Raw genomic sequence first — 18,470 nt, forward strand, 5'->3', positions numbered from 1 at the left:
ACATAAGCTTGATTTCTTAAGGGAAGCTTTAAGTAAGTGTAAACAAAACAAATCTGAGTAAAATATGAATGTGATGTTGCTTAGATTGATGCTTAGCTGATGTCTGAGTTTTGTTTTGTGCTTTGGTTTCTTTGTGTTATCAACTTATCGTTTAACTTTCCTTCACAAACTTGATCTCAAGTGGCCACATAACATAAATTGACAATATTACAAAAATGAATTCTTGTCATTTCAATGGAAATAACATCCTCTGGGTTCCTTGTTTCTCTTCCTTTTTATTAGTTAGCTGTCGTATTGTCTTGTTTACTCCTCAGGGGCAGGTGCTCAGCATTATTGATGTGCAAGCTCGCCCCATGAATTTTAAAGCCCTTTTGATTAACAGTAAGCTGTGTGGGAGCTAATGAAATTTTAAAAAATGCATCCCTCAAAAAAAAAATGCATCATTCCACAGAGCTTCATCAAATATTGACCCAAAAACCAGTGTGGGATTTAGAATTTTGATTTCAATGTGGTGTGACATGAACAACAAATAAATTAGGAAAGAAATGGAATCTCAACTCTCAAAGAATGTTATAACATAATGTCACTGACAAAAGTGTTTAATAAAAAATATAATTCACATCAGATCCACAAAATCCCACAACTTAGTTGCTCAAAAATGTTTATTACACCAGATCAATAAAAGAAAAGATTTTCATATTTTAAAAAAGTACATCCATGTTTTGTACAACATATAATCTCAATACTTGGTTGCAGCTCCTTATTTATTACTTTACATATTTGGAGCGTGGCATGCTTAATAGAGAATCAGTCCACATTTGTTAATAAGCTTTGCCTCACAATCCTCTCTAAAAGTCACATTTGGGCAACTTTTTCACAGTTTTTCCTCCCACTGAACTTTCCGTGTAACTTACAAGTTTCCTGGACAACTTCATAACCATGACAGGGACATACAATGTATGTATTAAAAATCTTTTTTAATTATTCAAGAAGCAGAATTTATAGTTTTCATTAGCTATAAGTCACATTCTTTAATACAAAAGAAAAAAAAAATAACTGTACCACTGTGTGTAATTAATCTACTTAGTGTATGGGTTTTACTTTTCATTTTTTTAAGTTATTTTAATATATTGAGATCCATCTGCATATCTGTGCTAACTTTTCAATTTCAGCTGCATTAATTTTCACTGTACACGCAAACTGAGATCCATCTCTTCTTCTTTGAAAAGAATTGCCCATTTCATTCATGCAAAGTAAAATGGGTAGAATCCTCTTTTGGTGTGCAGCATTACAGCCAGATTATATTTTCTGTGCCTGCAGCCCATCTGCCCATCACTCTGAATCAGGCTGGACCGAGCTGAAAGGTCTGACTGGAGTTTATCAGAAGTTTCTCTCTGGGCTATCTGACAGCTGATGTAATAGAAACTGAAGAGAGCAGAAAGCAACATGGCAACACACACACCAGCTTGGGTTTGGGGGATTCCTGTGCCGCTCACTTTGTACAGGTGGACACAGACAGGGATCAGAAACAGCAGACTTTGTTTAGACAGAGAGGTCATTGGGTGAAGTGTATCATTTTAATCCTTCTTTAACTAAGGCTTTCATGTTGAACTCAGGTTCGAGTAAAGGGCATGTAGCCATTTTTATCACCACATTTACAGACAGCACTGACAAAGGTGCTTAAAAATCCCCCAGAATATATTTTGTATTTTTAAAGTAGCATAATCTCAAACTAAAATCAATATAGGAAACTAACTTTTAATTTGAGTATATGTTTTTTGTCAGTAGGAAAGAAAGTCGGAAAACCACCAGTGGAAAAATTGTTGTTGCTTCCAGCAATCCCTTTATAATAAGTTTAACTGAAACATGTTTCAAGTCGTGCCATTTTTTTAGGTTTCTTATAGTTCTAGAAACTTCTAACTAGTAACCAATGAATTTCAGTTTCCCTTGCACATAAGTGACTCAGAGGCTTTGCTTTAACCTTGTGAATGTTATAGGAGAACACAAAGTGCTGTTCTCTCTGGAAAGAGGTTTTGAACAAATCATTAACAGCAATTGCACCACCTGTAATTTTATGTAAAACACTATTTATTAACTTTGGATTTTTCCCAACTGAATAAATGTCAAACATTTGGAGTTTCCCCAACTTATTCAATGTGAGATTAATATATTCACTAGTGATACCAGCAAATGTAGCTCAGCACTGTATTTTAATTAATCTATGGTTGATTGCCATATCTTACACTTGTGTTAATCTATTTAGCCTTTTGCTTACATGGGAATGACATTAGGGAACATTAGGCATGAAAATCTAATAAAACCTTCCCAGAAAATGGATTTGGAGCCACTTGTCTGGCTGTTTTTGCCACGCTTTTGGTTGAGGCTCAGCAACAATAGAATTATGTATGAAATCGCATCTGTATTAAGGTAACATTTGTTTCCCTGATTGTAGCTCATTTGGCTAAATAGATATGAACCAGCAGTTGTGAGTTTTAACTCCAAAGTTATGCTGAAGCTCATAAAAACCTGTGAATGGTTGCGATGTAATGCCACCCTTTTACAAGCTTTCCTCCTCTCTGAGCTCTCTTCAAGCTTCTTTTTGTATAATTTTTCTGGTTGTTGGTGTTGTGTTTTATGTGTTTAGAAGCAGGGTGACTGGGATCAGATCACACTCAGCCATGTAAACACTGTTAGCGGCTTACTGGCGTAATCCAGCTCAATGTTATTTACTCTCTCTACGTATAATCATGCAGGGAGCGCTGACCAGGAGAAAGGATTCGTCTGAAGGTCAAAGCAACACACACAAGCAAAAGAACATGGTCATCGCTTGTGTAACTGTTTGCATTGCCAAAGCTTTTCTGATGCACACTTCCCTGAGGACATGCCCGTCCTCTAGACTGGATGGGATGGTAAACAGGTCCCGGCGGTGCTTCAGCAAAAGTAACCATCCAGGATAAAGGGAACAAATCAATACCAAGCATTGCCCTGTTCTCCCTCCCTTTCAGCCTCAAGCTCCAAAGCATTTCTCTTTTCTTGACATTGAGAAGATTAATGTTTCAGTATTTAACCAATTAAAATTGTTTAACTGCTTTTGCTGCATCTTTATTACAATGTGTAGTTGATATGACTGCTAATGAGCCTCAGCCTTGATGTTGGAACAACATGCTTTGTTTTTTTTTTTTTAAGTGATATTGGTATGTATTTGCAGTTCAGGCTTGCCTGACTATTAGTAAAAAATTAGGTTGTGCAGAGTTCAGTTTGTTCAAGGCTAGCACAAGAAACGATGAATGCTGTCGACCTTTGTTTTGAACCCAGTTTGTGTGTAAAATATGTGTGTTGCGTCTCAGCGTGCATCAGTCTGTGCTAATGAGAGACAACTCGGCAAGACTAAAGCGCCTGTCAGCTACGCTCAATTCGCAAGTGGCACAACTTCATTTCCCTGATTTATTCAGTTGCAGCTTCTTTTCGTTTTGGTCTGGCAAGAGATTAGCGGATTATCACATAAAAGAAAAAAATAAAGCATAAAGGGACTTAAGAGCTCATATTCTTTTCTAGGAGATTTTTCCACCACTTAAAGTATTAGAATTAGCATTACAATCAAGATATCCCAGTTTTAAACAAACATGTTGCATAACAGTAGTGGTAATGTAATGCATACAAGAAATTAACTGAAGAAAAAATAACTGGGGGACACTCGCTTCAAAACATAAACTGTCCAATAATTTTCAGTCCAATGTAATGTAGTTTGATGGATATTTTGAGTTTAAATATACTGAATTGCAATACTAATGTGTGCAAAGCAAGAGAAATGAAAAAGAAGATTTAGGAAGATGTGTGGTTGCAATCGATGATGTCATTGCAATATTAAGCAACAATGTTATCCTCTCCTGTCATCATGGAGCCCTAGACTGAATAATGTCAAATGCAGTTTGAAGACACTTAGTAGGACATCTGGGTTTGTATGACAATAAGTGACCGTGTGATCAGCATAAAGAGAGGTGTATTGTATTATAAATATTAAGACTTAGCTTACTAGCTAGTAATCAAGGTCTACCACTAATAGAGAGCCTTGAGAAGCATTTATTCATCAATTATGTCAAGGCCACTAAATTATGCACTGCTTACATCCAGAAAGATAATTTAAAAACAACCCAAACTCAGCTGAAAGGCCTGGTTCTGAAAGTCTCTGGCACAATATGGGATGTTATTCTGATTGAGATATGTAACTCTTGTTGACAACTTTGGCAATTGCAGTTTGTTGTAAGGATTGTATATCAAAGTCCTATGAAGATGTCACACTTGGCTTATTCTAGAAGTTGACATGGTTACTTCCCACCAGCTGCTCTTGGCAACATCCAGTTACAAAATAAAAAAATTAAAAAAAACAGACTGTCTATAACTCAGTAACTTGAGGCAAAATATGAATAAATGCAACCACTTCAACTACATCACCCTTATTCAGCCCACGTCTTTATTTGAACACACTTGGCTTCCACTTTTCTTTGTTTCCTCGTCTCATCCCAGCAGAGAAGAGTGGAGTGAGCAGTCTTGACACCCCTGGGGGAATGTGAGCTGGTTGAAGGTTGAGGCAGGAAGAGGTGCGAGTGGGTCTTTGCTGACTGTTGCTGGAGGCCTATCACCATTAATGGGCTATTGACCCCCATTGGTGCCGAGGCATAAAGTGGCTATTCATCATAGGCATGTCCACGTGTCATCAGCCTCCTCTGCGACCACCCAACCAGATTAGGCATGATGACAACAGACGCCTACTGAATCCAATGCTTTGCCTATTTCCTTTACGCTCTGCCCGTTTCCTTTCTTCCTCTCTTGCACCCTGCTTATCTCCTCTCTTCTTCGCCTCTGCCTTCCGAAACCAATCACGTTGTAGGGTTCTCTTTACACTAGCTATACACAACCTGAACTCTGGGTGCACTCTCCTCTAATCCGCCGCCAGTCTTATCTCGGCGCTGGAACAATAGCAACAGAACGAGCGTGGCTCAGATTCGCAGCCTGCAGGAAAATCGCTCGACTCTTGGAAGGCTCTGAGGCACTCCGAATCCAACAGCATCATCCAAGCAGCCTGTCACTGCCTCACATTGAGACATTCTTTGTGTGTGTCGAGCAAATATGCCAGCTTCTTTGTGCCTGACTGTCATCCAAAAGGAGTTTTTACCGCTGCAGTGCAATTGAAGGCAACAACAAATAATTCATCATATGTGTTGATGCTGGTCTAATGCTCGACATTGGTTTGTTCGTTGCAGAGCTGTGTTACCTTGCTGTGAGGGCGATTCCTTTGATTCATGTACGGAGATGGGCATCTTTCCAATTCGCTGTACCAATTCATCTCCTATTAATGAGCTTTCACCTCAGTCCTAAGGAGGCGTAATTGCAGTTACGCTTTGCAAAGGATCAATGCCACCATCCATGCATCCACCCTGCAGTGAGAACGCATTTGCATAGTTGAGGCATTGCTAATGTCACACAATGAGGCAGGATCAAATCCGAGAGTCGCTTTATAGTGTTGCACCATCTCTCTTTGTAAACAGTAAATCCAGTTAATCCCTCATTACTGCCAGACTTTCTCAATTAGTAATCTTTTAAGAATGGCAAGGAAATGAAGTCTTTTGTTTCTTTGTTTGTCTTTTATTTCTTGACCTCTTGCTGTCTCTCTTCAGCTTATTCTTTTATGTCTTGATGCAAGCACCATGATTCTCTGGCGGGATCTGTCTGCCATAATCAACTCAACACCTTGGTCCAATCTTAAAATTTCCCATTGCTGATGGGATGATGCCTGCAAATGTCTTCATACCTTTCAACATTTTTGATCATTTTGTCACGTAACAACCACAAAGTTAAAGATATTTGTGATAGACCAACACAATATAGTGTATAAGGATTAAGGATTTAGTTTTCAGTATTTTTAAATACACATTTAATAAGTGTGCAAAAGAGTTCTTACATGTGTATTCATTTCTCTTAAGTCAGTTGTTTGTTCTCCAGCTTTGCAAACTCCAATTTATGCCCATTCTTCTTGGTAAAATAGTTTAACCTCAGACAGACTGGATAACGAGCAAATCTAAACATTTTTTTGTGTGTGTGTGTCATGCCACAGATTCCTAATAACAACTTTGGACTGTGACTTAAAACATTCTGAATATGTGTTGATGTGCACCATTACATTGTAGCTTTGGCTTCATGCTTGGGTTCATTGACCAGTATCAGCTCTTTTACAGCTTGAGGTTTTCTTCTGAGATTCCCCTGCACCTTTAAATGAACTCTAACAAGCTTCTCTGTTTTTGAGCAGTCACGACTGTGTAACACCACAACCGTGATGATGTGCTTAGGATGATTCGCTGTGTTAGTTTTCTGTTGCACATTGTTTTCTGTTTAAAGGATAAAAAGTAACTTATCGATTTCATCTCACCAGAGTACAGTCATCCACATAAGCTTGGAGCAAACTGCAAACATGACTCTTTGGTATTTCTGTAATGACGGCTTTCTTCTTGCCACACTTTCATGTGGAGTGTATGATGAAGCTATCCTGTTGATAGTCTCCCTCCTGACAGGTTGATTTCTTTTGTCTTTACTTTTAAGCAATCTGTGTTGATTAGAATTCCCCATCTGTTTTCCATCAATCCCGCCAACTTCCTTAATCAGCCTATTTGTTTATTTTTTTCCTCTGTGGCAAGCTGATAACACCTGCCTGTTTCTTCTCAAATTTTCTCCTCCCTTACTTTATGTACTCTGTCCTGGTTTCTTTTTTAATACACCTCTGACTGTTGTGACTTTTTTACACTTATGTTGTTCAGTATATTTGCATGATAAGTGACTGATTACAATTATATGTTAAGCATAATTTACATGATGATTATTATTATTATATTGAATATGATTGTATACAATTACAAAGGCGAAGTGAAATATATTTCAGTGTAAGACATGATTTATTTGAATAGAGGAAGTCTTTTATTTTGAAGAATGCTTAAGGATCTGTTACTGTTTAGTCACTATCTTGCTTTGTTGATTTTATTGCTTGGTCACGAGCAGTTGTTGTTGCTGTTGTTCTGTTTTTATCGGCTGAAGCCCTTTTTTTCCTCTTCAATAAATACTGAACAAAAGGGTTCAGTAAAGGAAATACGAGCCTCCGTCTTGTTTGAGAAGAAGCTTTACTCCGCTACACTGACGTCTCTTCACAGAGCTCTCTGCCTTCTCTCTCTCCGTCTCCGTTTGTTTGTCTGGTTGACTTCCGTCATCACCCGCCTCTGTCTTGTTTTCTGCTTTCATTGTGTTGTCTCTTTGGGGTTACGCTCTGCCCCAATGGGGGGATGAATCTATGTATGTGTCATTGTGTTGGTGAACACAGTGTTCAGATTCTATTCCCTTCGGCCGTCTACTGAAGCAAAAAACAAATCTAATACACATCAGTGCAGGCATTAAGATACTGTTTAGCCAAATTTCTTAGTTGATAAAGGTGACCTGGCTCTGTAGATCCTGCTGCAAGTTGTGTCACTCTGTATCATCAGCCCAAATGGCAGCAGAGCCTACAGGAGAAGCAGAAGGACATTTCTACAAAGGCTTGAACCCAAAATAATGGAGGACCAAAATATGTTGTTGTTTTTTTTCCCTGGGCAAAACATGAAGCGAATTGGTTTGACTCTTTGCTTACAGTCTTCCTATAATGTACCTATATATACATGTACATATACTTACACACATGTGACAAACAGATGCTTCAGTGTGCAGCCACCGCAGGCTTGGTGCGCTCAGTCAAGACAAAGGAAGAGACGCTTTATTGCTGTTTTCGTTTGGACCACAGGAGGCTGACAAAGACATAGCAACCCACGAAAACACATCCTCCTTTAAAGATGGATAAATGAGCTGTGTTTACTGAAAAAACCAACAGACTGGCTGGAGTATTTTAATACCATAAATTATATCTAAATAAGCCAGTATTGATGTTAATTAATTTTTTTTTTTGTCTGTCTTCTAATCCCTTAAAACACAAAGAGGCGTAAAAATGAGAGCAACATTTGAACACAAACACTGAGGGACTTTTTTGTATGAAAAGCTCGAGACAAGAGCATCTTTCAACTTTACTCACCAAGCTGAATGACACTTTGCAGTAAGGCCGCCACGGGTCAAGAAGCAAGCACCTTTGCTTGTCAGCCCACTCTCTAACTGACACTCAGTATTTGTGGACGACCGCTGATCAAGCAGAAAATAAAAGGAAAAAAAGTCTCTGCTTCCATCTCAAGATGAACTCTGTTCACTCAAAGCTCCAGGAAAACCTCAATGTCATGTCGCTGCTTTTTCTTCACGGGCAGACTTCTTCACGTAGATCCACATACTTAGACTTATCTCTTTCACATCGACCATATTGTTTCAGCAGCAGACATGCAACATTTACGCATTTGAAGGCGATGTAGAGTGAATGAAGTCTAGCTTTTCTCTGTTTTTCCATTAACCTCATTAATTTTTTACCTTCCTGAAAAGATAACATTTTCTAAAGAAAAACTCAGTGGGTGAAGCAGGAGGGAAAGTCCATCAAAGTTTAAGTGATTTTTGCCCATTGTATTCCAGGTGTGTGAAGTCAATTACATTTAATCCTTTACCGCACGCAAGAGATGCCCTCAATCAAACCCAGATATTCCCCACGCCTCTGAAAGCCGGTTCTTTCCATTTCGGCGGGTGCAGGTGGGCGGCAGTGAAGTCCAACGGCAGATAAACGCATTTTCTCTTCACATGTCAGAAGCTTCGGCCGTACAATCAAAGAGCATTTATCCAGTTGTTTTCCACTTTCTTGCAAACGCAATCAGTTTGTTAGAAAACAATGACAATCAAGATAAGAGTGGTCTGGCCGATGGGGACCCCGAGGTCTGGTCAGCTCTTTGTGTGCAGCAGGATGCTGCTGCCAGGTTGGTTGCTGGTAATGTTGCTTGATTTAATCCAGAGCTCCTTGCCTGTCCATGCTCTGCAGTTATAATAAACTCTGATCCCTCCTTCCTAAAAGGTAGAATACCAGCTTCATCTAAAATGTTCTGAACTAAATCAAGATAACTGCAGGAAAAATATGAACTTTATCTAAAGTTTAATTGCTTCTTAAAATACTTTAAGCAACAACCTGTTATTTTAAATAATGATTGACCCTGGTGTTTCTTATTCTCTCATAAGTGCATGTTATATATACAGTGCATGAGTGACAATAAGGAAATAAATCAGACTTGTGCTGCTGTAAGCTATGAATAGAGGAGATGTGAGAGGTTATAAAAAGAGAGGGGAAACGCAGCATCTGGAAAGGAACTTCAGGACATCCGGGGAGAGGAAAGGTAGGAGGAGCAGCAAGGGAGAGGGCGTGGCTGCCTGACCTCTGATCCCCAACAGAGGATAGAAACCTAAGACAGAAGACAGACTGCAGCTGTGTTCCAACATGCAACCCCACGGTCATGTCAATCACCATAATTTCCCTGGACAGATGCGTCCCCGCCCAGGAGATAGACAGAAAATGACAGGAGGAGGGAAGGACTGGATGTAGAAGGGAAACGGGGTCAAGAGGGCGGCTATCTCCAAACAAAAAGTTCTTGATTAGAGCCAGTTCTCTGCGGCATTTCATCAAATCGTACTTAACTACAGAGAGACTCGCCCCAGCTGTTATCACTCATCACATCAACAGTAAAACTTTTTCTTTTTTCCGTTTGCTTCTTTTACTCTCTTCTAGAGATATCAGTTTCCTTGCAAGCGAAATAAAATCTAAAAATGATATAAGCAATATTTACTTTAGTCATTCAATTCAAAAACTGAAACTCAGTTACCGTATATGGCTGCACTACACACATGCTTACTTTCATTTTCCTTTAAATGTATAAATGTTCGGTTGTTGCTATTCTCCATTTGAGTGTAAGCTATAATTGCGTTTTGCACTTGCAGGTGACTATTATCAGGATGTGTATCAAAGCTTACTAATGGAAAATTGAGTGGAAGGAAAAGGTATTGTCGGAAATTATTATATCATTCAGAGAAATGTGAAGCAAACTCCATTTAATAGCTTTAGGTACATTTTCAAGGCAATGAGCAACGCCAGACTGTATTTCAAAAGCTTCTACACTTTAGGAAACAGTAAAGAGGAACACAATTTAAGTTGTTTAAGGTACAGTGAGAGGTTTCCACAGTCAGTAAAAATCTTTGGAGCCATGTCATTTCCTGATGTTGATCCAAAGTGTTTTATAAAGTTCAAAGTCAGTATAGATGTCTACCAGAGCACTCCATGCTCCGCTCGACGTACGAGCTCTGTGGAGATCCTGGTTTTATTTTTCTGCAGGATTTGGCTCCTGACCTCGCATCCAAAAGTACCGATAGCTGATTTAATAATCCTAAATAAGTATTTTGCACAGCACATGGGACATACTTTTCAGTAAGTGGATATTTCTACATTGGAAAATAAATTTTCCTGGTGTAATGGAACACTTCAATTTTCTGAGGTACTCAGCTTTGTTTTCTCATTATTCACGATCGTCATAATTAGCAGAAATGAACACTTATTTCTTCGCTCCGTGTAAAATGTCTGTGTTTCACCTTTTTAATTAAATTATGAAAATGACTTTTTCTCCCAATTTTTTATAGCTGTATTTTTGCTGTTTACATCAAAGACTGCAGGTTTGTCTGGCTTACATTGTGCAACGAGCCTCGCCTCGTTCTGCCTCACCGCAGCCACCACCATCACCAGTAGCGGCTAGCTCCATTAGGCTCAACGCATTGCTCATTTTTCCGCAAGAGCTCCCTTGGGCTAAAAGGCAATTATGCAGTAGTGTGGCATAATATTTCATTCTTTTCACATTGCCTTGCGCTATGATTGTGCTGGTCTCTAACAGCTTCATGTGGCCTTGGAGGAAGGGTGCCGCCTCCTAACAACTTTATGTGAGTAGAGGAAGACTGGAGAGGGAAGCGGGGGGGTGGGGGGGCTCTCAAGGGCACAAGGCTTCATTAGCAGTCAGGTCTTTTTTACCTGCTTGCATGGAGAAGGAAAGGGGCTGGGCATGAGTCTTAGTTTTGGTTTGATGCGGTTAAGTATATTTACAACGTGAATAAAAAAGGAAAGTATAGACTCAAGGTTGAATCATGATCTTGCTTTTACTTTCATTATTTACATGAAAAAAAGTTATATTCAAGTGTTTTTGAAAAGCTGCTTTCCGTTTCTCAGGGAAGCACTTTTACACCGTCTTTGAGGTGTCTGAGATAAGCATATCTGCTCCATGAAAGTAAATATTTCAGACAGTTGAGCATCCCACACATCCTTTCAGGGAACTGTATCTTTCTGATAATTTTACACATTTGCAGTTTAAATAAAGGACACTCCAAGAGGCATAACCACAGATAAGACAGAGATCTTGAAACTGATTCGTGTTTTAAAAATCTAGGTGTAAAATATATTATTTTGTGAAGATTACAAAAAATGAAAAAGCCATTATGTGCACGTTTTCGCACAACCCTCATTGTAGATAAAAATCTCCTCATGTTGACACAGCAGCTATTTTTGTGTCTATTTTTTCTCTTGCCCTCAAATTTCATCTTCCCTCTAAATCTCCGATTTGGCACAAATTGATCCCTCTGAGAGGTTGCTCTGGAAAGTGCTGGGCCAAAATTAAAAATGTTTTTCATTTTCCAGTGGAGAGGTGGAATTATTATGAAAGAAATTTTGGCTTTTTTTTTTCTTTTGCTTGTACGTAGCATGTTGCAGAGATTATTTTGCCTTAAACATTTTCTCAGTTTTTCACATAGAACCACAAACCTCAATTGTTTGGTTTTTACATTTAAACACAGCAGTGTGCCATGCATTTGCATATCTCAAAGTTGAACATACATTTTTAAATCTTCCCTCAAATTCTTATTTTAAACCTTGGATTATAATTGTATCTAAATGTTCCCAGTCCAGTTCATGGTGTACATTTGGGATTGTAGTCCTCCTTGAAGGTGAACTTTGTCTGCAGCTTCAAATCTTGTGAACCCTCTACCAAGTTTTCTTTTATGATTACCCTATATTTTGCTCCATCTTTGCAGTCCTACTTTCTTTTTCAAAAAGCACCCCACAGCATGATGCTGCCAACATCATGTTTCAACAAGGGTAATAGGCAAATGTTCTACTTTTTTCATCTGACCAGATAACCTTCTACTAAATATGTATTATTATAATTATTCAGATCTTATAATTTTGCTTTAGAACCTAAACCTGCTTCAAACTTCTCCACCCATATCTTAACGCAGCTGGTTTCACTGGAGTTTATTTATGTATGTGTATTTACGTATGTGCTGATGGAGGAAGGATAAAATGTTTAAAGTTTACTGTTTGAGAATTTCAGTAAAGAGTGACATAATTTATTCCAAGACTTTCATAAACATCTCTACCTGGAGGTGGTAATAACACAGGACGGAGCTGTGAGTATATTTTTAGTATATTTATGTGCACCTGAGAGCATTAGAACCTCCTGCATTATATATTGCAATATCTTGAAAAGTTATGTTATGCTTTGGCTGCAGTTTGACTAACAAGAAGATATTAGTGTGTCACATTGAGTTATTTTAGCATATTTATTTATTTACCTTTTTTTATGTCTCATTTTTAACCGTTCCATAACAAGTAAAAAAAAAAAAAAAACAGATGAATGCAGTAAACAAAACAAAATTTATAAAGATAATGGGGGAAAAAAAACATTAGATGAACAATATTTAGATACCTGTCAATGGCAAGAACACAAAGTATTGACTGAAAAAAGTGCAGGTGAAAGCATAAGCTTTTTTATACATGCAGCATATTTTTGTTTGGTTCTGAAGCAGCTTGCTCATTGGGACTTTGACCTCTTCCGTTCATTCATCTTTTCTTATTTGGCGTAATAGTACATGCATTGAAACTTAACTTTATCTTGAAACTTTTTTTAAAGGAAACTTCTCAGTAATGATGGAAATTTTCTTCTGATTGCAGAGATCAGATCTGGCGGTCGATGCTCTAAGGATGGGTCTGTCAGGCAGCTGCCCCTTTACGACACGCCATATGAGCCGACAGAAAACGGCGGCGACTCCGACCCCGAGCGTGTACGCTGCCCCAGGGAGAGCCGACTCCCCCAGGATGACGAGCGGCCCCCGGAAGAATACGACCAACCATGGGAGTGGAAGAAGGAGAGGATTTCCAAAGCCTTTGCAGGTATAAGCCTGAACTTTACTGTTCCCAGTCATTTTGAATATTAATCAGTAGGCGCAGTTGAAACTGCTCTGTGGTGTACTTCTGTCAATAAAGGGATGCATGTGCTCCTTTGGTCCTAACTTAAACTTCAGCTCAGTTCTAAATTCTGTTCTGTTTCTTGAGCAATGTTGCTTTTCCTCTCTGAACTTAAGACTGTACGTCTTACAGTTCATCTCTGTTTATTTTGCAGATATTTCTTTATAGATAGGTCAAATGTATGACTCAAGTAATTCTCTTCTGCTTTACTAACTCGACTTTTGCTTTTCCAGCTCCGACCAATTTTGTGATGGGCTTCTGCCAGGTTCTGATGGTTCTGATGGTGCTGCTGCTGCTTTACCCTCTTAGTTTATACTTCTTTTATGTTTTTTTTCCCTTTCCTGCTAGATTCATTTTGCAGGTGTCCGGGCTAATGTTTGCTGTTTTGATCCATCGCCTTCCATTTCAAACTGAGTTGATACCTAAGCTGCTCAGCGAGGGCGCTGGTTGGTTTGCAGATGCATGTAGGTGCAGGTAGTGACTGTAGTCTGAGAGCTTGAGCATGGCTAACACAGCCATAACATCAAACAGGGCTGTTCCTTTAAAGACTGTGCCTTTGGAAGACATATATATATATATATATATATATACTTCAAATTACAAAAAACTATTGAACTCGAGTTAGAGAAAAAAATCTGCTACCTTGAATATTTTTTTATCACCCATTTTCTCTTTATACATATTTTTTTTCTTTTTTTTTTATTCTCGAACAGCTCTGCTTTGTTATGACTGCATTAGCTACGAGGGCTCTGTAAGTGGAACTGCATCAGATCCCCCTGGAAGAAAGGACTCCACTTCTTCTAAATCCCTCACAGGTACCACTGGAAATGGACTGAGAAGTGTATTTCTTTCTGTTTATAAAGTATGTTCTTTTTAGACACTAATGCCTTGGGGATCCTTAAGATCTTACTAGGTTTGCTGTTAAGTCTGCCCACCAAAAGCCTTCTTTGTCGAAGGTTAATTAGTCAAGTTTTCATCCCTATTTGGGTTTAAAATGCCATCTTATCGAAATCGACCCACAATAATCAATGATGTAAAATGTGGCCTAATTCGAATGACATTATCAGGATGCTGCATGGGGTTTGAAGTGGACTCAAAAAGGCAAATGATTGGGAAAAAATCCTTCAAATTAGCCCTTCATAGACACAAGTGTAGCGAGTGCAATTAACATTTGCTGGTGCTCAGAAGAAGAGGTGGTGGGGTGATGGGTGTTCAGGCTGAAACTCTTCTGCAGCTACAAGAGCGCAGCCGAAAGAAAACAATTAACACAGCAGTTAGAGAAACACTGACATGCTCTATCGTAGCGCTGCAGGTACAGAAAACACAGCATATTGTTTCCTTTCTACAGCCGACTGACTACACAAGCTCAGATAATTCAGAATACACAGAAACAAAATGTATTCTGGCTGTTATGTCTGAAGATTAAAAACAACACACATTGAACATCATCTTTGCCATTTACAAAATGAAAAAAAAAACTATTCTAATTTATTAAATTGTTGTATCAATCAGCTTTTGTTTAAAAATAATTGGGTTTTCTCTATGTAATGCGAAAATGATTTGTTAAATTTATATTCCAGACTTGGAAGTGTTTGAAGACACTGACGTAACTTAATCATTAATCAAGAAATACTTTATTTTGACAACTACTAATTACTTAAACACTCTCTTCAAGAATATGCAAATTCGCTGTAGTGTTTTTGTAATTTTCCAACATTTGTGCTTAAGACATTCACTGCCTGAAAGATTGGGTGACATACTTACCATGCATCACAACATACCACATTTATCATTAAAACCAAATCCTTCAGACATTCTCACTCACCCCTGGTCAGGGGGGCTCAATGAGCCTGCATGTGTCGTCAGTATTTCCATATTCGCAACATAATTTTGAAATAATTTCTCCTCATCATGTTTAACAGTGTTTTCAAGGTTAATTAGACCTGGAAGAAGTTATAAAAACCTCTCTGCAGGGGTGCACTTTCTTCCTCATCCCCTGATGATCAGGAAAACATGTACATAAATTCTAAGGACAAAATGTTTTTTACACATAAAAAACATATTGTCACTATGTCATAATATGTTTGAATTCTACTTAAGTTTGATTAACAAGTTAAGTCATGAATCTCATTTGTGAAGGAAGAAGAATAGGCTGAGGGGAGTGTTTAGCGCATGATGAGAGTACCGGTCTGTAACAGCCACTGTACGTAAAGATAGTACCACTTGTGAACTCGCTCAGCCCGAAAACACAGCAAAACATATTTAGAAAAATCTTAGCTGGTTTGAAGATTTTTAGAAAACAGTCGACAACAGACTTTTATTTTCCTGTAAGTCGTTTTGACCTGAAAAAATTGCCATGTAACCATCTATTCGCCTGTCATACTCCAAAGTTTTGCTTGTCTTTTGTTTGCTTCTTTGATGCCCTCACATTGCTCTGTCTCTGTCTGAGATTAAAAGTTAATCCCTTTCTTTCTCCCCCTCAATATTTTTCTGTGAAGCGGTACTCAGACGAGATTGTTTAGGGTTCTGTTCACTAACACATTCCTGTTTCAGCTCTCCCCTCAGAAACAGTACCCCCTGTTTTGATGATGATTTATTTAGTTCTAATGGAATTTCAGATGGTTGGCTTGGCATGAAGTATGTTGGTAGTTAAGTTGTCTCTTTAAAGAGGAATGCAGGTCTGCTTTGATTATTGCACTGGTTCATACAGAGGTCCTGCAGTCAGACAAAAAAAAAAGAGTTTGAAAAACCGAGAAGCATCTTACACAAGCTTTGCCAAAGCAACTTGTTTGCTTTCTCAGGTGTCAGCGTAGACCAGCCTTGGATCTAGACATCAAGAAGCTTACACAAACACTCCTACCTTTTGAAGTGTAAGCTGGTGTGTGTCTGATCTCTGCAACCAGCCTAACTCCGATGTTATTCCATTGAGCTCTGTGGTATAGAAATGTGCTTCTGAGAACCAGTTCCACCTACTTTATTTGTCTTAACATCTTCTGACACTTGCATTTTCAGGGATCTGAAATAATTCAGGTATAGGAATTGCTAGGTTGTGCCAATCTGTCAACTGGTTTCTGTTAGTAGAAGAGCACATAAACCCATCAAATTTTACATGATGATGTAAAGTAGCTTAGATGTACTATATTAAAATGACAGATCCTATGGCAGAAATATCAGTGCATCAAAAGTCAGGAAGAAGTTTCAAAAAAATGCCAGAGAAATTTGTTCTAATAACAACTTTGCTTTGCTCTTTAGAGGAAAGTATTGATGTATTTAACCCACCTTTGCTTGCAGAAAGCCACATACTGTTACTCTTACAACTCCATAATTGTTTGGTACTTGTACTTACTTGTCTCAACATTGGGAGTTGTTGCCAAAAAAAATGGATCAAAGAAAAGTATTGCAGTCTTCAACATGGTTTATTTTCATGATTTTTAAGCATTTCATTTCTCTCCAATTTGGTGGCAAAAAAGTTTTATGTTTTAGGTTGATATGCAGAGAATACTTGAACTGTGACAGATCTCATATGCATCAGTGCATCAATCACTTTATAACTGTTGGGGAGCTTGATTGTAGTTGGATAGTGCAATGCCCATTATCGTTTCTTGAGTAGGATGGTCACTGCCACTGTGATTAGAGGTCCTCCAGATTACTAGGACGGCTATCTTCCACTGATTTTTATCTGGTTTCTGGTGATCCTTTTTTCTTGATTTCCTGGTCTTTTGGTTTCCATAGAATTATTTTAATATTTACTGTATACTATTAGACATTTTTGGGGGGTTTGTGTAACTAGAAGTTTTCAGTAATGATTAAAACAATAACAGTCTGACTATACTTTATGCTAAAGATTCACCGATGAGTATTTTGGAGGTCAATTCCCAATCTCCATTTTTTGCAAAGCCTTGTCCAAAATCAATTATTATTTTACAGAAAGACTCAAGAATCAAGTCCAACTATAGCTTTATGTACTTTTAGGGAGCTGGAAGGGAAACTTTCTGTAGTAATATGTCTGTTGTTGGTGAAGCCCTTCATGACGTTACTCTGTCAGTGATTAATGTTCAGCCCTCTTGTTTCATAAGCGTGCAAACATTTACAGTTTATATGCTAATAAATTTGATGAAAACAAAAGCTTCTTTGAAAAAATAGTGGTGATTAATCAACATTTGCAGCCTTAAAATCACTTTTGAAGTTGGGTGTGAAACAACAAACCCCTACCTACAGTCTGCCTCTATGGCATAACACAGCAGCACAATCACTTTCAGAGACTATTTATCTTTATCAGCAGTAGAAGAAGAGAAGCAGAGTAATGTGCCACGCGGCAGCCCTTTTTTTCGTACCTTTCACTCGCATACTTGCCTCTTCACGACACTTGGTCTGCTGTTATTATTCACCACTGGACTATCTCCTGACAGGTATGCAATGGAATGTAAATTTCCTGCCTTGTTAGGGTATTGGGAGGCTGTGTACTTGGAGTTTGGTTAATCACTCATCCTCAGTCGTCTGCCTCTGAAAACACGCACTCGCCACAACCCCTTCCTGCCTTCCTCCTGGCAGCTCAGAGGGTGATGGATGAGTCTGGAGGTGAAGTATATGGATACCCAGCAGAATTTCACCATCTACACTAATGCTCCAAAGTTTGGTATCATAATAAAACCCCAAAAGAAAACTAATGTATGCAATTTTAAAAAAAAGAATCCATTTTACAGTCAGCTAAAATTTATTTACTAACCTTTTCAATGGAAGAAATTGCATAAATAGGATAAAATTTCATTCAATTCCTCAGAGAGCTTCACAAATTGGCTCTGGTGAGGAGTGGGAGGTCCTGATGCCCATCTGTGTAAGAGGACAAGTATCTGAGAGTGTGTAAACAATGACTCAGTGGTCCTCAACCGGCAGCTGCACTAAATTTGATCTGCCAAACTGGGGATGCACTGATCCATTTTTTTTTTTTCACATCCAAAACCGAAATAGACATCTGAGGTTTAGAAATGACTGATCCCATATAAAAAAATTGTAATGAATTAACTTTAGTGTTTCTTTTTTTTAACACAGAAATAAATGTATGGAATTATAAATTTATTTCATAGTGCTGCACCAGCACAGCAAACTTAAACACAACAGTAGCGTCAGAATCTCAGTCAAACATGTAAAAACAGCACAACTTTAATGTATCCATTCAATGCAATTAGGATCATAACAGCTAATACAA

General features: G+C 38.4%; 1 protein-coding gene across 3 annotated transcripts in view; it reads left to right on the top strand.

Annotated features, from left to right (window-relative positions):
* The window catches only part of shf (Src homology 2 domain containing F), a 101,067-nt gene that overhangs the window by 54,811 nt on the left and 27,786 nt on the right, over nucleotides 1-18,470 (top strand). For 2 of the 3 annotated variants that reach the window (XM_088004435.1, XM_014995852.2), the window contains exons 3-4: nucleotides 12,971-13,189; nucleotides 13,978-14,079. In XM_088004435.1, coding sequence (XP_087860561.1) covers nucleotides 12,971-13,189; nucleotides 13,978-14,079 — 321 coding nt within the window. The remainder of the gene's footprint in view (nucleotides 1-12,970; nucleotides 13,190-13,977; nucleotides 14,080-18,470) is intronic. The other variant, XM_014995853.2, reaches the window with a different exon arrangement.

This window comes from Poecilia mexicana, unplaced genomic scaffold, assembly GCF_051168715.1.
Source record: "Poecilia mexicana isolate PSO_F unplaced genomic scaffold, ASM5116871v1 scaffold_3, whole genome shotgun sequence".
Classification (NCBI taxonomy): domain Eukaryota; kingdom Metazoa; phylum Chordata; class Actinopteri; order Cyprinodontiformes; family Poeciliidae; genus Poecilia; species Poecilia mexicana.